The sequence below is a fragment of the Pseudocercospora fijiensis genome, assembly GCF_000340215.1.
Source record: "Pseudocercospora fijiensis CIRAD86 unplaced genomic scaffold MYCFIscaffold_2, whole genome shotgun sequence".
In the NCBI taxonomy this organism is placed as follows: domain Eukaryota; kingdom Fungi; phylum Ascomycota; class Dothideomycetes; order Mycosphaerellales; family Mycosphaerellaceae; genus Pseudocercospora; species Pseudocercospora fijiensis.
The window spans coordinates 1,257,843-1,278,119 of NW_006921533.1; the positions used below are offsets into that span (position 1 = coordinate 1,257,843).

Genomic DNA, 20,277 nt, shown 5'->3' on the forward strand with positions numbered 1-20,277 from the left:
ACTTGTGCGGGAAAGCAAACAACCACGCTGGCCTGCCCTGCTTTGGGGTGTGCAGCTGCATTGCCCGAACAAGTCTGCTCTTCCGTGCCTTCAGACAGTGATGATCAGTGAGACACAACCAAAATTCACGAGCGTTCACCTGGCTGGCGAAGCACAAGGAGCTCCGAGCCGAAGCCTAGCAAAGTCCATGCTACAGTACTGCAAATCATACATACTACCGTAGCGGCCCGGACCCCACTGACGGCGTGCAGGGAGCAAGATCCGTTGGTTCTGTGGCTAGCGGGCAGGACGCTGCCTCGTTGTGTCACGTACTATAGGCTTTGGATATAACTTTTGGCGGATCAGAGAGTGGAAGCTGAAACACACCTTGCGGAGGCATCAAACAGTGTCGCCGCGCGAGGGCGGTCTGGCACGGTGAGGTAGCATGGGCGGGCGACAGCGCTTTATTCCAGCGTCAAGTGCACTGCCAGAGGCCGCCTTCGAAGTACAGGCAGACATGGGGCTGATGTGATGCGATGCGGATGGTAAAAGTTGGCGGCCATGGTCGGACAGCGTCGCCGGTGGTCATGTAGTCGTTAGGCTCACACCGGTACGGTACGGGCGTGTGCGTGCAGCCTTATGATACGAAAGGCGCCAAGCGGGTGCTAGAAATTAGAATAGTGCTAGCGGGCGGCTTACACCTTGCTGGCGCCAATACCTGAATCCTGTGCTAATCTTTGGAATTTGGCGAGCCTACATAACAGGCCATAGAATATCTGCCTTGCCTGCCCTCTCTACGTGTTCCTTTGGCGACACTCCTTTATGTAACATCCTGGGCGTGAGAGCCGCAGGCGCGTCGACCAGGACCAGCACCGTCCAGTGCCCACTGCCCACTGCCCTGCTGCCAGCTCGTCGCCCAGCTCCAGCTCCAGCTCCAGCAACAAACAACGCTGCGGCCACCATTCCAGCGCATATCTCGCCCAAGATCCCTTGCATACGTGCGCGCTGCCAACTCCTCCCCACACTCGCGCAGATGCAAGCCGCTGCCTCCAGGTCGTGTCCTTGAGAGGCACTCCAGTCCAAGGCAAATTAGCCTTTCGTCCCTGGGATAGGCCTTGCAGCACAGGAGTTGCACATAACCGTGTACTTGCCTCGACTCACATATCTCGGTCCTCCCTGGCAGCTGCCGACTTCGATTGATATCGCGGGCTCTCTGCCTCAGCCTGCCTGCCTTTGTACAGCACCACCACCAGCACGCGACTGGAATTTCGCACCACAGCGCCGCACATCCCATACACGTACAGCCCCAGAGCTTCCCAGCGCCAGTGTATAGTTCTCCAGCCCCACCCGCTACCATCTTGTCAGTCTGCCTGCGCGCGCTCCTCGCTGCACCCATTCCTGCTGACACCCGCGACCAGTCTTGCGCTTGCCATTTGCTGGCCCACCGTCGACGCACGCCTCCATTTCGCCACGAATTCTCGAGCACCCATCCGACGCACAGCCTGACACCTCGCGACCCTGACGGCCATCTATACATTAATCTAGCTTCTCATACATACTTGCAAACCGCTAATGTCTCATGGTGCGACAAGCACCCAACATAAAATGGCCGTACGTATCCATACCGTCACGTTGGAGCCATGCAACTGACCCTCTTCGCAGGCACGAACGTTCAATCTTGGAAATTCTGGTGTGAAAGAGCAGAGCAACAGCACAAACGGGAACGGCACCCTCACGAGCATATGGGGGAACAGTATCTGGTCCGACACGCGCGACACGCCAGTGTCGCGTGACAGCATGCACTCAGTCGCAAGCCTTTCCCACGATATCGAGGGCAAGACTGGCTCAGGCTCGTTAGTAGATTCGTCCGTCTCAGAAGACTACGCTGCACGATCGGCTTGGGGCGCAAAGCGAAATGCTGGCACCGGACGTTCCGTACCAAATGGACGATACCCAGACGCCAACATTGCGCAAGCGCGGAGCACTAGCAACGCCGGACTCCCGACATTGTCTGGTGCCAGTCAGGGCGTCATGAGCTTTGGCACGCGTCCGCCTTCAATTAACCTCAATTCGACGGCCGCCCAGCCAAGGTCGAGCTTTGGCTCGGCCTTTGCTGGAAGTCTCACCGGACGCGGCAACGAAACGCAGGCACCGTTCAATGTCTATACCAAGTTCGACAGGCCTGCACCGCTGCCAACGGAACCCATGCACAGGAAGCCAGATTCTGCTATCGGAGGCTGGGTTGAATCGACGACCACACCGTCTCCTAGCGATGATCGGAAGCCGCAGTTTCCCATGCAGTACAGTCGCAACGGGAGCATGCCCACCTCGCGAGATGGAAGTCTCCCTCCGTCTCGTGGCGAGGACATGCCACCTCCTACTTTCACAAACTCGAATTACGGACGACCTTCCCAACGCGTGACGCCCGTAAGCTCTCGAGCCCCATCCATATCTTCCAGTCGCAACGGCGCGTATAATCCATACTTTAGCGTCAACGCAGATCAAGTTGCATCAGGCTTTGGCCAGGTCAGCCTCAGTGGAGACAGTCGACCAAACACCTCATACAAGCAGTCCAATGGCTATGGCAGCCACATTCCTTCAACATCTGTCGCTGTACGTCCACCGATGGCTACCCGCGGAAGCTCGTATGACAGGTCGCAAGAGGTCGATGACATCGAGCTTTCGCATTTGAACTATCTTGGCGTGGATGAGTTCACGCCTCGATCGGCGAACGGCTTTTCATCGTCGCTCGCGGATCGCTACCTGCCAGGCGGTGCTTTTGAATTTCGACCCGGACAGCCCTACATGGGCAACAGCGTATCATCGCGACCATATGACTTATCAAGCGCGCAGCGGCCACCGCCAGATTGGCAGGGCCTTGCCAATGGTGCAATCAATCGAAGAATTCCGCCTGCTATCCCTGAACAGCAGGCATTCATGAATCCTGGATTGCAACACCTCATGGCTGCACAGCTGAGAAATCCTTACATGTACAGTCCTTATGCGCTACAGATTGGCAACCCGTACCTTGGCATACTTCCGGTGGCCAATCTTGGGTTAGACGTTCCTACCGCTTCGCGAGATGGCCCTGTTGGCGATGGTGTACAGTCAGCGCTGATGTACGAATTCAAGTCCAACACCAAAACAAAGCGGTATGAGCTTCGGGACATCTACGACCACATTGCGGAATTCAGTGGCGACCAACACGGCTCTCGATTTATCCAGACTAAGCTCGAAACAGCCAACTCTGATGAAAAGGAGCGCGTCTTCCGAGAGATCGAACCCAACGCCATTCCACTCATGACGGACGTCTTCGGCAACTATGTAATCCAGAAATTCTTCGAACATGGCGATCAGACTCACAAGAAGATCCTGGCAAACAAAATGCGTGGCCAAGTGTTGAATCTCAGCCTTCAGATGTACGGCTGTCGTGTCGTGCAAAAGGCACTAGATCATGTTCTGGTCGACCAACAAGCGGCGCTCATCAGTGAGCTCGAGAACAACGTCCTGAAGTGTGTCAAGGACCAAAACGGCAATCATGTCATCCAGAAAGCTATAGAACGATGCCCCTCAGGGACCATTGGTTTCATCATCAACGCCTTCCAAGGTCAGGTGCAACATTTGAGCATACATCCCTACGGATGTCGAGTGATTCAGCGCTGCTTGGAGAAGTGTGACTTGCCTTCCAAAAACATGATCATGGCGGAACTCATGGATGGTATCCCTTCCATGATCTCAGATCAATTCGGCAACTATGTGGTTCAGCACATTGTCTGCCACGACGAGGGACCTGGCAGGCAACGTGTGCTTGACACGGTCGCTCGTGGTCTTGAAGGCTATAGCAAGCACAAGTTTGCTAGTAACGTTGTGGAAAAATGTCTTGAGCGCGCTGATGATGTCTGGCGCCACCATGTCGTGATTGCATTGGCACACTCGAACCAACGCAGGACCGAAGGCGAAGGAGTTTTGTCTGGAATGATCAAGGACAACTTTGGCAACTATGTCATACGTAAGTGTTTCCCATTTACTAAGATTGTGTCCAGCTCACTAACTGTGCTGCAGAGAAACTTCTCGACACGCTCTGCCCGGAGGACTATCACATATTCCTTGACGCCTTGCACCCTGCAATGCAGGTAGCAAAACGCACTGGTTGCGGCAAGCAGGTCATGTCAATCGACAAGAAGATGAACAAGTTCGATTCGTACCGCAACGGCTCTCTACTCGGCAGCAATCCCATTTTTGGTCGACCCACACCCATGAATGGCTTCCAGCTGCCATTACCAACGCCGCCGTTCGCGAGCAATTATAACTCTGCCACTACCACACCTCCGCCACTCACTTCGGACACGCAGAATCTACAGTCATCTGGCCTTCCCAGCGTCAACGGTGACGCTGTCGAAGGCGCTGCCGTCAGCCGCAAAGGCAGCGAGCCATCAAGCATTCAAAGCATCGATGGCGTACAGAGGTGACTATTTTAATCACGGAACATGACCAACCACCTACACTCATTCAAGTCGGGCGCATGGGATGGTTGAAGAACAACCTTTATTAAGTGGAGGTTTGCATAGCATGGCGTACAGAAGCTTTTTCCATGGACAAATACCATCTTTGCCAGCTTACATCGCTGGCACTACTACAGGAAGCATATGGGTACAGGTCGTTTGGGATATCGACGGGTATTGTCTATTTTCTTTGTATCGGTTACATGAGGCATGGATATGATCACTAAAGTGTACGAATGGGCAATGGGATACCCGAAGAGATATGTAGGACGTAGTCAGCACGGACGGAAATTTGGGAGGGCTTTTGAGCCTGGTGGTTTTTTTTGCTGCGATGCGAGTTCGTCTCATCTCATGTTCTTCTCTAGTAGAGACTCTCGTCTTGGTTTCTTGACCTTGCTATGAACACTGAGTCCGGAAGTTTGCCATTCCATGGTTTGCGGAGTATGGGGAGTGGTTATCTATAGAGCAGCTTTGCCAACGCATGAATTTAAGTAAGCCATTGCTTGCGGGTCACTTGGCACCATTGCCGCACCAATCAATATATAGATCGTAGCCAATAACTAACTCGATGATGAAGATTCGATGCGAAAGGCATACCGGCTCTTCGCCGGCTTATGCCTGTGATTCCCATGCTGGCTCATAAGCTCATGGACTATCCATGTCTTACGGTTTGCCCCGCGTCCGTGGCTCTCGGCTGTAATTCAAATCGGACCTCAGTAGCAGCAGTCTGATCATCTAGACCTGTTCCATCTGGAAATATAATGTACATGACGACGAAGTGAAGTGCATTCAAAGCTGTGGCGACCTTGGCCGAGTATTCGCTGGACAAGTGGATGGTGTGTATGCTTGCGTCTGTAGAATCTCTGTTGATATGTGGTTGGGTTGGAAGCAACCGCAAAGAGAGCATTGAGGTGACGCTTTAAGCGGCAGTGCATATCAAACACGCGATAAAAGTGCTTAGTCTCATGTTGAGTCACACATTGTCGTAATGGCTTCGTCCTCGGTCGGCGTATATGATACTGGCGGAAAGTGGAGGCAAAGTGGATGCAAAGAATGATGAATAATGCAGGAGCAAGATTTGAGCGCTGCGGTCGCCCGAGTTCCTCCCGACTGCCGTGCCGAGCGGCTTCGCAGCTCTCTATTCAAGATCTGAGCTCAACCAGAGTGAAACATCGCGAGTTTCCATTTCTCTTTCTTCCCCTCCTAGTATTCTCTTCCTCCATAGCCCTGGTCCGGCACCTGCACACGCGACCATACCGCCAACATGTCGGACACGGTGGAGACGCTGAAGGCGACTGTTGAGAAGTTGGAGCAGAGAATCAAAGACCTGGAATCGCGGGTGACTGGCCAGGACCATTCTGGCAGCGGCAGAAAACCTGATAGCATGCGAATGATCCTCATCGGTCCACCTGGCGCTGGTATGTCAATGCTTGCGCTGAATTTGCTGCCTCGCGCGTGCAGCAATCCCAATGCCGAGAACACGTCGCTAACAAATGCCTCTGCTCTCAGGCAAAGGAACGCAGGCCCCTAAGATCAAGGAGAAGTATGGCTGCTGCCATCTCGCGACTGGTGACATGCTCCGTGCACAGGTTGCTCAAAAGACAGAGCTCGGCAAGCAGGCCAAGAAGATCATGGACGAGGGCAAGCTGGTCTCGGACGAAATCATGATTGGCATGATTGAGAAGGAGCTTGAGAACAACAAGGAGTGCAAAGATGGGTACGTGGCGAAGTGGATATGTGGTAATGGTTTGAGGCCATCTCAAGAGCCTTTCATGCCATGGTGTGCGGATTAAGAACTCGGGCAATGCTAACAAGTGGACAGTTTCATCCTGGACGGCTTCCCACGAACGGTTCCTCAAGCCAAGAAGCTCGATGAGATGCTCAAGATTAAGTCTCAGCAACTCAAGCATGCTATTGAGCTCCAGATCAACGATGATCTCCTCGTAGCTCGCATCACTGGACGTCTCGTCCACCCGGCTTCCGGACGCTCATACCACAAAATCTTCAACCCACCCAAGAAGGAGATGACTGATGATGTGACCGGCGAGCCCCTCATTCAACGATCAGACGACAACGAGGCTGCACTCAAGAAGCGGCTAGGCACTTATCATCAGCAGACAGCGCCTGTGGTGGACTACTACCGCAAGACCGGTATCTGGAGGAAGATTGATGCCAGCAAGGAGCCGGGTGAAGTGTGGAAAAGCATGTTGCAAATTTTTGAGGGCGGCAGTGCTCCAAGTGGCGGTCTATTGGGCAAGCTGGGCTTGTCAAAGAACTAGGAGCACATTGCGCTTGTTGCGAATCATTGATGTCCTAACGCTGTGGTGATGGTGATGGTGATGGGAAGGAATGGAAAAGGCTACAGTTAGCCCCCGACTTTACCGCCGCGTGTTGCGTAGGCGGCCGTTGGTGAGTGTGCATAGAAAGCCTTAATTTGCATGTGTAACATAGGGCGTCTTGTATCAGTAGTCCCTAATACAAGAGTATGAACGTTCTGACCAGCTGCCGCTGCGGCTGCCATCACCGGTGTTCGCGACTTCCGATCAAGATCTTGCACGGCAGGAGCATCGCGAGCTTGAGAAGCGTCACTTGCTTGTGACGGACCGACTTTCGACGAGACCTTTCGATATTTGTGACTTCGATCACGGCTCACACTGCATCGATTTGAGCGATCGATTGCAGACAGCACTGGCAAGCACTTTGCCCCTATGCTGTGAAGCTTGCTAACGGTCACGCAGGCAAAATCGATCGTCTATGCGTGACACTGACCCGTCGCAGCGTTCACTGGGCTTTCGAGAGATATTAGTTGCGCCACGCAGCTCACTATGGCAACTGCTGCTACAAGCGTCCTAGAGGACACGACGAACGAATCCACGAAAGCCGTTCACCGCTGGTGTAGCAAAAGCAAGACTCAGACACCGACGTCAAAGATGTCTGCTCCACTAGCAGAGCGCACAAACACCAGAAGCACATTCACCACCACCACCAACGGCTCTACGACCTTTTTGCCTGAGCTCTACAGCACTCCGCCTATGCCAACGTTCCAAAAACCCAATATGGAAACACCAACACCACTGAAGAAAGGCAAGGACAGGGTCGAAAACACTCCAACTCGACCATACATTCCACGTCGACCCGTGGGCGACTTGGGCGCACAGTCTCGCGCCGCTGCTCCGAGATCACGCGCTTTCTACACCACGACGCCCCTCATCGATCGTGTCCAAGAGACTCCACCACTACCGTCAGCCTGGGTTAGAGACCACGACCGAGCAATCTGCATCCTCGACGCCAGAAATTACACCTTGCCGGCTATCGTGGCAAAGATTCGTCGAACTTTCCCTCAAATCCGTGGCACCCTCACTCCTGCCATGATCGACAAACGCCTGAGACAACTTGATCAAGATGTCTACATAAATTACTGGAGCGTCGGACTGGCCAAGAGCGATGAGCGTGACAAGGAGAGATCGCGAAAGCTCATGATGAGCCCGGTCAACGAGGCTGGAAAGGACGACAGTAAAGCATTGCTGGAGAACGATGATACTTTCAGGCTGGATAAATCGGACATGGCTGCTTTGAGGGTGATTGCACATGACCAATGGCTTTGAGAGGACGGGGAACTGATGAGTGACAGGGCTATGAGCGAGGCGCAATGAGAGTCGATTCTGGTCTACCGAAGTCGCAATCACTGGGCGAAGTCGAGGCTGGAGGCGTTAGGCGTAACACTATCACGGACAATTTTCTGACTGGATATCGGAGCCATGTATCTTGAGCGCGGCACAAACACTCATTTCGTGGGCGAGCGGGCATGGGATATGAATAAATTCTCAAGGACTATGGAGGCAACGCTCATGCGGCGGACATGAGGACGATGATTATGAGCGCACAGAGATATCAATATTGCAATTCTGGGGAAATGCTTCATAGGTCTCATCATTTCATAATACATGGCTTCCAATAAATCCTTTGAGCACGCGTTCTACACGAAGCCTGCTGCACTTGCCTTTTCTCTGTACTCTTCAAACGTCTTGGCAGCGCCACCAATACTATTATTCCTCGCCCTAGCTTCGAACTCCGACTCCGAAGCACCTTCATCCCTTCGTTTCTTTTCCTCCCACGCCTCCTCTTCCTCGGAAATCACGTTTCGGAACTGTATCTGCTGACCTCTCGCAAAGTACACAGCACCAGATCTACGCTCCGCCACATCTTCATTGATGAGCACGTATTTGATTCCACTTCCAGGAGTCTCGAACATGGCGTCCGCTAAGAGTCGTTCCATGACGGTTCGCAAACCTCGGGCTCCGGTCCCAGTCTTGCTGGCAGTTGTGGCGATTGCGTGGAGTGCTGGAGTCGTGAAGCGTAATTCTATGGATGAGAGTGCGAAGAGTTGCTGGTATTGTTTGAGGAGCGAGTTTCGGGGTTCCGTGAGAACTTTTACGAGAGCTTCTATGGATAGCGATGAGAGGGCGCAGGAAATTGGTATTCGCCCTACGAGCTCCGGGATTAGCCCATACTTTTGCAGGTCTTGAGGTTCCACGAGATCGAGAGTGTTGAAAGTCCGCTTCTTCGGTTTTCCAGCGTGTTCGTCTTCTGCCGGCGCTGGGGGTTGGTAATATGGTAGGTGCTTTTCGAAGAGCTCGTCCTCGCCCTCCAGCACTGTTTCGTGAGCATTGCTTTCAGATGATCCTGGTGCTGCCCGAACTGTGGCCCCAAAGCCTATGCTTCCTTTCGATATACGATCCAAAACCATCTTGTGCAGTCCATTAAAGGCTCCTGCGCAGATGAAAAGAATATTGTCCGTTTTCACGTTATACACTTCGCCTTTGCCGCCTCCACTTTGATCTCTCATATTCCCGCCTGACAGAGGGCTATTCGTTGGGTAGCCAGAGCCTTGACCTTTGCGCGGACTTTCGGAACCGCGTTCCTGTTTGGCTTGGACCTGTAATGTGGTACCTTCGATGATTTTGAGGAGAGCTTGTTGTACTCCTTCGCCGCTTACATCCTTCCCGTGCGACACCTTCGCGGTGGCAATCTTGTCTATTTCATCAAGACAGATGATGCCTTGCTCAGCCCTGGTCACATCGTAATTCGCGGCAGCAAGCAGTCGCTGTACGCACACCTCGGCATCTTCGCCGATGTATCCTGCTTGTGTGAATGGCGTGCAGTCCGACATGCTAAACGGCACTTCCAGGACTCTTGCCAATGTCTTCGCCATCAAGGTCTTGCCTACGCCTGATGGCCCGAGTAATAACACATTGCTCTTTTCAACATTCAACGGGGTTGGATCGTGCAAAGGCGGCGGAGGCCCAGGCCCATTGTGCTGCAAAGGTCTTCGCTGGTGAGTCGAATTGGGGGGATATACGTGTATTGTGGTCTGTTGCTGACCAGGAAACTCGTCTTCAATTTGCCAATCTTTCGTCAGCGATGGAACCGCGATTCCTGTTTTAAGCTCGCCTTCTCTACCTTCTACAGGATGTCTTGGATTCTGTGCCATTCGCCGTCGCTCTTCGGCGGCAGCTTCCTCTTGCTCCTCTTCATCGCGCCGCTGCAGCTCCTGTATACGCTGGTAATGATTGTATACTGCGGTAGCCAAAGTCTTCTTCGCCCGCTCCTGTCCAACGACGAATTGATCTAAGTGGTCCTTGAGAATGGTGGGTGTTATGCGTGGAGCTCCAATGTTTGATGCATCTCGAAGCGGGCCTTCTGTTGGACCACCAGGCTCATATATGCCTGTAAATGGCTGATTCGTGAAGTCCGAGCGGATATAGCTGCCAGAGTCCAACGATCGATACGAACTACTGAGGTGGCGTCGTATGATAGCTGATATTCCCAGGTAAGTAAGCCTAGCTCGTGGCGGATAGGTAGAGGTGAGCGTGGCCATCAAGGGCGGCACCTAGGAGACGGAGCACCAATGCAGGCCAAGACAGGTCCCAAAGGACACAGAAGCACTTGAGAGTGGTAGGTGAATGGGTCACATAGGTCACTGCATAGCAAGGTACTATAGTCTGAGCTCTCTACTGTAACAGGGCCCCACAGATTACGGCAGGCTAGCCGAGAGGTCCATGCACTTCGCGCTAGTGATCGCGCTAGTGCTCGCGCTTTTGTATTTCAACTGTTACTCCAAATGCTTCCTCTTTCCTCTCCACTTCAGATTCGACCACCATCAACACCATCAGCAGATACACACACTTGTCGCTTTGGCATGCGCGAGGAGGGCGGTCTCTTCGCATGATTTGGCCAGGTGTGATTACGATTGCTCCACCCATGAAGATTCGCGGTGACCCATCGACTTGCTGAGCGACTTTCGCGCTGCCTGCTGGCGTACTCCCGCTACGATACGACACGACACCACCAATAGCGATGCGACGGCATGTATGTGCACTCGACGACTCAGCATGCGCGAGGAGGGCGGTTTCTTCAAACGACTAGGCAGGTGTGATTACGATTGCAACCACCTATGGAGATTCGCAGCGACCCATCGACTTGCAGAGCAACTTTTGTGCTGCGTGCTGGCGTATTCCCGCTACGACGTCCACTCGCCCCTTCCGCCTGAGTGGAGTTTGATTGGTGAGTACAATCTCAACGTTTCCTTGCAAGAAAAACAATTCAAGAATCCTTTTCATCATTTGTCAATGCCCCTTTCTATCTCGTATTTCCTTGCGTCCCCATTAGCCGCTTGATTTTTTCGGGCGTCTAGAGGGGATGCTGACTTTGATGGTGTTCTACGCTCCCATTCCCGTCCTGCACCTCGTCTTCCGATCTCACGGAGTCTGCTGGCGGCCGCTGCCCTCGATCGGGCTGTCCACGGACGCGCAGGGGGAATTGTTGCCGAACTGCCACTTCTGTCATGCGTTACGTGCGTGCTCTTTCTGCGCGCGCGATGAGTAAGCAAGGCACCGAGCGTCGAAGGGAGCCTCGCAAATCACCACACGATCCTCACAGTCAGCGCTGTTTCTGCCGGACGGCGAGGAGATGGATAGAAGGCAAGTCAAGGGTGTAAAAGAGAGACGTTGGCGGTATCGAGTCCTCGCCTACCTTCTTCTTACTGTGCTCCAAGATCTCCAGGCTCACCCCGAGGATGGCCATTTCGCGAAGTTTCTGGGTGGACGCACGCTGAACACGCATCGTCAGCAGAGGTAGAGTCGGCGGCTGAGCTTCCACCACCACATTATCCTAGTCCGTACGAGGAGTACGTTGAAGGAGCACCATCCTATGCTTCCGCCACTCAAGGAGACGAGCAGGAGGGTACGCTATTTGTCGCATCTACAACCTTGCTTTCGGACTCGATTGACAATGCGCTAAGGAAGCATGGAATCCGGATGATGGCCAAAGGCGCGAATAGAAATGTTCTCTCCCGTCCTGCCAAAGACTCAAAAGGTCCAATCCTCTGCCTGCCCAGTATCGTCGATGAAGATCGGAACGAGATGACTGATGACGGTTGACGAAAAACTCCTGACGGATACTTGCCCACACAGCAAGGACTTGATGCGCTTCGTCAGGAGAGACGGTCGAGCGCACGTGAAATTCGTAGTCTGAATCAGACCGTAAGTATCATCACATCTCAATCACTATTTTCAACTATCTTAAGAAATAAACACATCTGCGAAGAAGCTTGGAAGCCCTCCTGAATAGTCCGCAATTGCATCACGGCGCTTTGCAGAGTCCTTACTAATGAGTTCTTCTAGGTGTCGACCCTACAGCACCAGATAGATACTTTCGCCAACCGACTTGAGAAGCTGGAGTCCATGCAACAAGGCTCTTAGTACTCTGTCATCATATGAGACATTGCCACGATTGAGGGAGGGAATGGTCTTTACATATATCATCCATTGATATTAAACCTGCTCTCCGAGCCAATTAGAAGCAATATTCCTGCTCCCTCCATACCCGTCGTTTCGAGTCATTCCTAATAACGCTGCCGACGGCATGCTAGCAAGAAACGCGAACTTCACCTGAACCCCGATACATCCACTCAACAAACCCCAAGAGTCCATGCTCCCAACATCTCAACTACCAAAATCCACGACCTCAATCCCATTCGAGACACCGTCCCCTTCTACATCCGTCCAACCCTCCCCCTCCTAACCTTCTCCACCGCACACCCCTCCCCCTCCGGCGCCGTCCCCACAAAATCCCCTCGATACACCAAAAAAGCCCCAGTATTAAACTCACTAAAGATATTCTTGATCAAATACGGTTGATCCGCAGCAGCTTGTGAATCCGTGTTATCGATGACTTGTAGAACGGCAATGCCTTGAACGGCTTGGGGTTCGATGTCGAATTTCCATCGCGTGAAGACCTGAAGGGCGGGAGGATGAGATGTTAATGTCTGGAAAAGAGAGGGAGGGAGGGAGTTGACTGACATTACTACAATCATGCCAAACGTTCAAGATCAGAAATGGAAGATTCGGTTGTGTGGCTTGAGCGTCTAGGAATTCTCTTCGGTTGGAGAGGGTTTCGGTTCCGATCTTCTTCATCAGTATCATGTATATCATGTATAGCTAGCTATGTAGACTTGACTTTACCTGACAAGGACAATCCGTGCCATTGCTGATCAGCCAACAAACACTATCCGTCTGATCCGTGACATCGATGGCTAAAGTCTGATTCGCGAATTCTTCGGTGAAGTCACTGAAGATATGAGCGAAGTTATCTGCGACTTTTTCGGCGGAGGATTGGGTCAGACAGGTCGTTGTTGTGTTGCAGGGCTCGGTTGTGGGTGTGGCTGTTGCCAGGGCTATGAAGGTTGTCAATAGGACGAGAGAATGCATGGTTAGAAGAAGAAGAGGTAGAGTTCTGAAAAGCACAGGAACTGGAAAGAGGATTGTGGTTCGAAGATTTTATATCCCAATCTCTCAGCTACGAGCAGGCATTGTTTGCTCTCTGATTATCGTGTGCGTGGCGTTGTGATTCGAAGGTGGTTGCCATGGCGTGGACCGTTTGTATTTCTTGCAGGTCGGTTATTGCCTTCGTGCATAAGTATCCTGTGCTCCGCATGCAGCATCAGGAAGAGACATGCAGTCTCAGTCTCAGCCTCTCAGCATCTCGCCCTCCCTTGCACCGTTTGTTTGGAAGTTCTCCGATGCCGCATGCCATTTTGCACACTGTAGGCCGGTCGACGACATGGACGCGCAATTCAGCTGACGGGCTTTATTCGACTTTGACGGTATCGACGATAAAGGCTGAAAAAGTGGAGAATTCGATGGTCCAGGTACTGTAGAATGGGATTGTTGACGTGGCACATCTCTTCTCGCCGAGTGAAGTACAAGATATCTGTGGCCGGTCGGGTAGATTAATCTTGTGTCGCATTGACAACGGAGCTGACACGGCATAGCCAAGACACGATGTGCTGCAGCTCGTGCATATTCATTCAAACCACCAGCTCAGAAAATGAACATCTCTTTAAGGACCATTGCTTTCAACAGCCCGTCAATTTCCTCGCCACTTTCTACAATTCTTCTCATGTGATCGAAAGCCCACTTGCTCTCAACGCAATACGCCAAAAGTCCATTCGCGGGAAGCGGAGGGACACCCAAGATCTCCACCAATCTGCTGACAGGGCATATACCATCGATTCGCTGAACTCTCTCTGCTCTGTCGCGGATGATACTGCCATTCCAAGTTCGGCGCTTGACTAGCCACCTGACATTGAGTGGCGTCAGAGCATACTTCGGAATGCCGTCCTCGTCTAGTGCTGGACCACGCAGGAAGTTCTGCTGGCCAGCATCTCGTGGCAGATTCGCCAGACCGTTGTTCACGAGATCCGTTTCCCAACTCCTAAGTACAGCTTCATCAATGCCATATGCGTTGTTGGAAAGCTCCAGATACTTCATCATCGTGGAATCGACAAGCGAGTCATGACTGCGAGATCCGTATGGCCACAAACCCCACAGACTTGGACCGGTGTGATACTGGGTATGTATTCTCATCATCAGCCCTACCAGTCGCTCGAGTGCCGAGATAGAGGAGGCCAGGGTCCAAGTGGTCATTGAGCCGTTAGCATGAACCGAATGATCGTGACTGCTCGACTCGGAAGGCCTCGTTATAATACTCGCGCAAACACCATGATGTTGACCAATCCAATGCTCTACAAAGTCTACGGCGAGCCCAACAGGTCCAGGGTAAGGAGGTCCATATCGCCGATGTGCAAAGAAACGTCGCAAAGATTCCAGCAGGTCAACCTTACTGTTTCTGCAGTCGAAATGGTGACTCGCATAGTCGCGTAGACGAAGGAGATCAGGCAAGCACAGCTGTTTCGATACGTAATTCAGGCTGTAATTCACGACATCCCGGTGAGCTGTGCTAGCACATCTTAATCGGGCCAAGTCCAGCGGCGACAGCTGCGTAAGTACTTCTTGTTGTAATTCGATGGGCAAACAGTCCATTGTGGAAGGATCTTGCCTTTCGGTCTCGCCCATTGTATTCTTTTGCAGAAGAGGAGCGTTCCGTATGTCCGGTTGCATTCGTTCCGTATACTTCCGTACGTGCGTGCGAGCTGATAACACTTTTCGAGAGTGCCTGCGCTCAAGTGCAGGTGCATTGTTTCTCTTATAGTCACTCCGTACCAGAGAGGACCTTACGCTGCCTGAAGCTGCTGGCAGAGACCTATCATCCGAGACACGCAGTCAGTGCGAGCGACAACTGGACCCACCTGGAATGATTGAGATCCTGAAGAGCAGAAAGAAGTGCCGAGACAAGGCGTCTTTGCGCGTTTTGTACATGCTTGGTCTTGCTGGGCCAAGGACTGTTGACATGACTCCTGGCGCACCTAGCGCCAGTTCTCGGGAGAAACAAATGTCTTCAACGCCGAACAGAGGCACGCTCAAACTCCCAGGTGCCGCTTATGCTGTTCAATCCCTCTAACACCTTCCCAGACACATGGCAATGCTGTTTCAAATGGCCCTTAGACAAAACGCCCCAAAATGCTCAGTATCAAACCTTGAGATTGCCCATGCCAGCAGCAGCTTCATCCGCGCCTTTTTCTGCCGCTGGTGTTGCTACCACAGATCCGGCGGGAGTCGCATTCTCCTTGGCCGCATTCTGCTGTTGCCGTCGTTGTTGCTGCAAGCTCAGCGCACTGCCGCCACGAAGGTAGTCCTCGTACTCTCCTATCCGCTTGCCACCTTCTTCCCATCTCCTCTTGTATGCTTCTCGCCTCGTTGTGCACGCTTCATCGAACGCAGGCCAGTAAACTGCATGGTCGTATTCGAACTTGACATCTCCTCCGTGCTCATCCCAGAGCTGGGTCTTCGGGACGTAAGCGGTCATGTCCTCGTTGAACTTCATCTTCTCTCTTGTGACAGGGTCGATGAAGGGACTAATCAGCTTGAAGAAGGCATTGACATACCACGGCGTCTCGCGAATCAATGCCTTGCCAAGTCGTTCCGGATTGTGAGTCTGCAGAATGTTGAGCACGGCTCTTGCTTGAGCGACAGAAGGGATGTTGCCGGCCTTCGAATCCTTGAAGTTGATGATGAGGCAGTTAGTCTCAACACCTGGCGGCATCATGTCTATAGTGCGGTCGACCATGTAGCTCAAGTGGTGAATCTGGCGATCAGACATCTTGGTGTTCTGTCTGCCAGGGTTCAAGTAGAGACACGGCCGCTGGTCGTTGTCGAAGCCAAGCTGAATCTGCTTTCCAGTCTCGTTCTCCGGACTGATGTAGTCATGAGTGAAGGCATCGGCGCCATATTCTCTCCGCCAGCTCAATGTGCCTTGCAATCTACTGAGTGCGTCTTTCGTGTTCCACTTGGTGGCGCGGAGGTATCGCAGAATACACTCGCGGGTCAAGAACATGCGCTCATGGTCTTTCAATGGTGCGTCTGGGGCGCCCTTGGCGGTGGATGTGGGAACTGCCTGCCATTGCGACACCTGTGCAAGGACCGTAGAATACTTGGTCTGTTGCTCCGGCGTGAGCTGTGCGGGAGTGCTGGGCTTAGATGAAGCTGCTGGCCGAGGAATGGGTGTCTTTTGAGGAGCAGTGGTGGGCGGTAGCCAATCCTCTACTTCTCGCCCAGCCTCAGCCTCAGCAGATGTGTCTATGGCGCTCGAAGCTGGCGTTTCTGATGTCGACTGGAAAGACGCACTAGCGGAGACGAACGACTGGGGGCGTGAGGACTCAGCAGGTGAGGCCACACCATTGGGCGCTCTCGTGAGGTCCTGCTCAGCGATTCCTTTCTCTTTCAATATCGTGCCATTGTGCCCCGCTGCTTGGCTGCTGATCTCGGCCATGGCGTTTTTTCTTTCCCTCCAATGCTGGGGTATAGGGTGGAAGCGAGCGTCGGGGAGGAGAGGAGGAGGAGGAGGAGGGGCGGGAAAGAAGCGTGCGTGGATGGCGAGGGAGGAGCTGAGCAGTGTGGGCGTACAAAAGGTCGTCACAATCCTCCTTCACGCCAAAATGGCAGACGCCCAGACGGCTAAGTTAGACGCCTTTCAGCCTCGCTAGAACGACTAATAGTTGTATCAGCTCCAGGGTCACCTCGTGGATGATGCAGCTCGCCAAGTCCCGAAACTCTCGTCTTGCATTAATTTATCGAACGATCAGAGACTCGTGACATCAAAATCCGCGGCGAGGACATATGGCCATACTGATATATGGCCTGAATGGACCGGAACGCCGTGCTTATTGAGACTCCGGCCGTACGCTTGGATCCGGATGCCGGGCTTTGCACATGCTGCTTGTGTAAGAATCGTATGACATGGGGCTGCACGGGATCCCGGATTTACTAGTACTGCTACACGGCGATTGACTTTGTTCCGAACGAATGGGCCTTCACCATCGATCAACGTATTCCATTGCTGCAGCTACGGTATCGCAGCAGTCTTGTAGGCGTTCTGGCATCAACGAGACAGCATCGCCAAACGAGCAAAAGCGCACATGCATGCGATTCGGCGATCTCAGTGGAACACGGCTATCTCATCGGCGTTGATCGGCGTCACGCTCTCCTGACACAATGAGAACAACAAGGGAATATCGAAGAAGCATGTTGGGCGGTCAGGTCTTGAGGTTTGAATAATACTGATCAATCAGCTGCAAAGAACTCGCGCAGCTGATCATCCAGGAACTTGACATCTTCAGTACTTTGACCAGGACCACCCGCCCACTCATCAACATCAAAGTATTAGCCAACATCGCGAATAAAGCCTTAATCTTGGTGTGTGAAGGACTCACATGGCCCCATATCGAGGGGAATGGCACGCATTTGCCGATTCCTGGATTCATTCGCGCGACTTCATCTTCGGAATCCTCGGGAGCTGAGACTTGGTCAGCTGTATGACAGTGTGCAAATATTGCTCATGCTTACGAAAGTATAGGTCCGTCTGTCCTGGCATCACAAGAGCCTTCGCTTTGATGCCCTTCATCGCAGCGTCAAAATCGCCATTGTAGGGCTCTTGTGCCGAGCAGTCTCCTGCTTGCCAAGTGTAAAGCATAGCGACCATGTTGTCCGGGTCTCAGTCTCTGTCAGCAAGTTGCCTCCACGAAAGGGATTGTTTTCTCACCCTTAGACAGCGCCCAGGTTTCCCAGAAGTTTAACATAAAATCTTCAATGTCCTTGAAGCCAAGCACCGACTCATATAGCCTTTGGCGATAGAAAGCCTGGCTGAACCCCCAACCGGAGTACACACGACCAAGAGCCTTCAACCCGACCACCTTCTCTTCTTCCGACCAGGCGCGATATGAATTGATATTGGCCTCGCCCTTGCAGACTCCGCCGCTGGAAGCTCCTTTGCCTCCGAGGACAGCCACTTTCACGCCTTCAAGCATGGACTGATTATGCAGTGCTGTTTTGGCGGATCCACAGAATGGCACTACGACATCCATAAAGTCTGGGTATTGTGTAGCCCATTGGTATGTTTGGCCCGCTCCCATCGACCAGCCAAGCACAGCTCGCGCATGAGTGATTCCGAATTTCTTGGTCACTAGCTCATGCTGAGCACGAACATTGTCGTAGAATGTCACCTCAGGCCAAGGCCGGATCTCCTTGCGGTTGCTCGGAGACGAAGATTGGCCATTTCCAAAGAGCGCAGTGATAATAATGAAGTACTTGTCTGGGTTCAGAGTCTTGTCCTTGCCAATCAACCATTCGTTGTCGGAAATCAGGCCACTATACCAGGAGGGATAGATGATAGCGGGCGATTTCGAATCTCCAAATGTCTTGTATGCAATCTGGGCTTTAGGTATTGTGCCGCCATGTTTCAGCTTCCAGTCGCCCAGGTCGAAGAGCGCATAGTCCAGGTTCATGGCGCTGACCTTTGGTTCGAGGTCTGACATTGGCGAGCTGTGTATTCGGAGTTTTCAATCGGATATATATGTGATATACTGTTGATGCACAGCGGTCAACAGCCGATTGAAAACCTTTTCCAGTAATGCTGGAAGATGAAGCTGTCATTGCTCATCTAGGCTTCACATACATCGCATACCTGCGATAAGGCCAGATGGATACGCTACCCCGCTGTCTGGTGGGGTTGCGTTGGCGTCGCCTCAAGGGTCAAAGCTGTTCCTGGGATACGGAATGGTGTAGTGGTACCCTATCCCAGCCGGAATACTGTACCTCCATGAAGCTGAAGTTTTGAGATAGCTATCCCGATGACGTACCAGAACGGCTCGTCGAACCAAATGCGCACTGCGGAATTGGTAAGCTTTCTCTTCAATCCGCCATACATATTGGACCAGCCAGGCTATCCTCCACCTTCCAACCGGCGTTCGTTCGGATTGCGTCCAGCAGCTTATCAATCAGAAAACTTGCAAGCATGTCTGGTGAACCAGAGCAAAAGAGGGAGGATCCAAAGCCCCATCATGAAGCGATGGCCGACGCCGAAAAAGCCATCAAGCGCAACCCCCATGGTAACTTCAAGGAAGTGGAACGCAGTCGACCACAATGGGATTCTGCCGCTCATTGGCGAATGACGCAGACGGTGAATCCTTCGTGGAAAGCTGGCGACGGAGCGAATGATGGAGGAGCTAGTCTTCAGAAGAAACACATCGCTATCGACCCCTACGAAGATGGAAGGCCTGCGACGTTCAATTACAAATTGCTCATCTCGGCCATCATTCCTCGACCCATTGGATTTGTGAGCACACGCTCCAAGGATGGCAGTAGTACGAATCTAGCACCGTTCTCATACTTCCAGATGGTGAATCACGATCCTCCCATGTTTATTGTCGGCTATGCTGGAGGCTTCGACAAAGCCAAGGACTCGTTGAGAAATCTGGTGGACTCTGGCGAATGCACCATCAACATTATCAGCGAGCACTATCTTGAGGCTGCGAATGCTGCGAGCGTCAATGCTCCGTATGGTGTCTCAGAATGGGCGCTGACTGGACTTACGCCTGCTGAGAGTCAAGATGTCAAGGCTAGCCGAGTGAAGGAGGCAGTCTTCAGTGTTGAGGGCAAGCTTTACAAGACCGAAGAGTTTGAGAGTCGGGCCACGAAGGGGAAGAAGACTGGTGTGCTCGCAATGATCGAAGGCGTGAGATTTTGGGCGAGGGAGGATGCGATCAATGAGGACAAGAATCTGCTTGACCCCAATGTGAGTCCATCCTGCTGTACGATGCAGGCGTATGCTGACTTTATGTCTTCTTATAGGTACTTCGCCCAATGTCTCGTCTAGGTGGCATTACGTATGCTCGTACGCTGGAAGGAATTGAGATTCCGAGACCAGATTGGGATGAATTAAGGAAAGACGCCGAGCCTGCCGGTCTGGCGAAACCCAAGGTGGATGGCCAATGATCGGCAAAAAGGCTTCCTCCCAGATTCGCGAGAGGTGTCACTGCGGCCAGCACAGTGCAGAAATTAGA

General features: G+C 52.6%; 11 protein-coding genes across 11 annotated transcripts; 5 read left to right on the top strand and 6 right to left on the bottom strand.

Annotated features, from left to right (window-relative positions):
- Positions 1-3,363: 3,363 nt before the first annotated feature.
- MYCFIDRAFT_161146 (uncharacterized protein) lies at positions 3,364-4,807 on the top strand (the record flags this gene model as incomplete). Its single annotated transcript, XM_007924871.1, has 2 exons — positions 3,364-3,988; positions 4,042-4,807. The coding sequence occupies 2 exons, from the start codon at positions 3,364-3,366 to the stop codon at positions 4,446-4,448; spliced, it is 1,032 nt and encodes a 343-aa protein (XP_007923062.1). The 3' UTR covers positions 4,449-4,807.
- Positions 4,808-4,819: 12 nt separating this feature from the next.
- MYCFIDRAFT_210239 (uncharacterized protein) lies at positions 4,820-5,488 on the bottom strand. The gene has a single exon (XM_007924872.1). It carries the CDS (start codon positions 5,386-5,388, stop codon positions 5,134-5,136), a length of 255 nt encoding a protein of 84 aa, XP_007923063.1. The 5' UTR covers positions 5,389-5,488; the 3' UTR covers positions 4,820-5,133.
- A 239-nt stretch (positions 5,489-5,727) lies between these two features.
- MYCFIDRAFT_59829 (adenylate kinase) lies at positions 5,728-6,978 on the top strand. Its single transcript, XM_007924458.1, has 3 exons — positions 5,728-5,899; positions 5,991-6,198; positions 6,304-6,978. Exons 1-3 carry the CDS (start codon positions 5,746-5,748, stop codon positions 6,758-6,760), a joined length of 819 nt encoding a protein of 272 aa, XP_007922649.1. The 5' UTR covers positions 5,728-5,745; the 3' UTR covers positions 6,761-6,978.
- A 328-nt stretch (positions 6,979-7,306) lies between these two features.
- On the top strand, positions 7,307-8,086 carry MYCFIDRAFT_193767 (uncharacterized protein; the record flags this gene model as incomplete). Its single annotated transcript, XM_007924873.1, has 1 exon — positions 7,307-8,086. One exon carries the CDS (start codon positions 7,307-7,309, stop codon positions 8,084-8,086), a length of 780 nt encoding a protein of 259 aa, XP_007923064.1.
- A 377-nt stretch (positions 8,087-8,463) lies between these two features.
- On the bottom strand, positions 8,464-10,278 carry MYCFIDRAFT_116067 (uncharacterized protein; the record flags this gene model as incomplete). Its single annotated transcript, XM_007924874.1, has 2 exons — positions 8,464-9,875; positions 9,942-10,278. Coding segments are annotated over 2 exons (1,749 nt in total), but the record flags the coding sequence as incomplete, so codon positions are not given.
- A 111-nt stretch (positions 10,279-10,389) lies between these two features.
- Positions 10,390-11,820, top strand: MYCFIDRAFT_171396 (uncharacterized protein; the record flags this gene model as incomplete). Its single annotated transcript, XM_007924875.1, has 11 exons — positions 10,390-10,405; positions 10,435-10,448; positions 10,505-10,719; positions 10,749-10,799; positions 10,837-10,911; positions 10,942-11,062; positions 11,090-11,106; positions 11,176-11,338; positions 11,388-11,580; positions 11,610-11,734; positions 11,782-11,820. 11 exons carry the CDS (start codon positions 10,390-10,392, stop codon positions 11,818-11,820), a joined length of 1,029 nt encoding a protein of 342 aa, XP_007923066.1.
- Positions 11,821-11,848: 28 nt separating this feature from the next.
- Positions 11,849-13,249, bottom strand: MYCFIDRAFT_171397 (uncharacterized protein; the record flags this gene model as incomplete). The annotated part of the gene is made up of 10 exons (XM_007924876.1): positions 11,849-12,038; positions 12,077-12,102; positions 12,127-12,142; positions 12,177-12,214; positions 12,245-12,289; positions 12,320-12,430; positions 12,460-12,505; positions 12,539-12,836; positions 12,863-12,979; positions 13,009-13,249. 10 exons carry the CDS (start codon positions 13,247-13,249, stop codon positions 11,849-11,851), a joined length of 1,128 nt encoding a protein of 375 aa, XP_007923067.1.
- A 612-nt stretch (positions 13,250-13,861) lies between these two features.
- MYCFIDRAFT_193769 (uncharacterized protein) lies at positions 13,862-15,018 on the bottom strand (the record flags this gene model as incomplete). The annotated part of the gene is made up of 3 exons (XM_007924877.1): positions 13,862-14,389; positions 14,665-14,728; positions 14,963-15,018. The coding sequence occupies 3 exons, from the start codon at positions 15,016-15,018 to the stop codon at positions 13,862-13,864; spliced, it is 648 nt and encodes a 215-aa protein (XP_007923068.1).
- Positions 15,019-15,410: 392 nt separating this feature from the next.
- MYCFIDRAFT_150569 (uncharacterized protein) lies at positions 15,411-16,880 on the bottom strand (the record flags this gene model as incomplete). Its single annotated transcript, XM_007924878.1, has 1 exon — positions 15,411-16,880. Exon 1 carries the CDS (start codon positions 16,707-16,709, stop codon positions 15,411-15,413), a length of 1,299 nt encoding a protein of 432 aa, XP_007923069.1. The 5' UTR covers positions 16,710-16,880.
- A 620-nt stretch (positions 16,881-17,500) lies between these two features.
- On the bottom strand, positions 17,501-18,720 carry MYCFIDRAFT_40683 (uncharacterized protein; the record flags this gene model as incomplete). The annotated part of the gene is made up of 4 exons (XM_007924247.1): positions 17,501-17,581; positions 17,650-17,732; positions 17,783-17,929; positions 17,979-18,720. 4 exons carry the CDS (start codon positions 18,718-18,720, stop codon positions 17,501-17,503), a joined length of 1,053 nt encoding a protein of 350 aa, XP_007922438.1.
- Positions 18,721-19,283: 563 nt separating this feature from the next.
- Positions 19,284-20,209, top strand: MYCFIDRAFT_131587 (uncharacterized protein; the record flags this gene model as incomplete). The annotated part of the gene is made up of 2 exons (XM_007924879.1): positions 19,284-20,009; positions 20,066-20,209. The coding sequence occupies 2 exons, from the start codon at positions 19,284-19,286 to the stop codon at positions 20,207-20,209; spliced, it is 870 nt and encodes a 289-aa protein (XP_007923070.1).
- Positions 20,210-20,277: the final 68 nt, after the last annotated feature.

Coding starts and splice junctions, on each gene's coding strand:
- MYCFIDRAFT_210239 (XM_007924872.1), bottom strand. CDS start 5,388: ATGCTCTCTTTGCGGTTGCTTCCAACCCAACCACATATCAACAGAGAT.
- MYCFIDRAFT_59829 (XM_007924458.1), top strand. CDS start 5,746: ATGTCGGACACGGTGGAGACGCTGAAGGCGACTGTTGAGAAGTTGGAG. Junction 5,900..5,990: donor CATCGGTCCACCTGGCGCTG/GTATGTCAATGC, acceptor CTCTGCTCTCAG/GCAAAGGAACGCAGGCCCCT. Junction 6,199..6,303: donor AACAAGGAGTGCAAAGATGG/GTACGTGGCGAA, acceptor ACAAGTGGACAG/TTTCATCCTGGACGGCTTCC.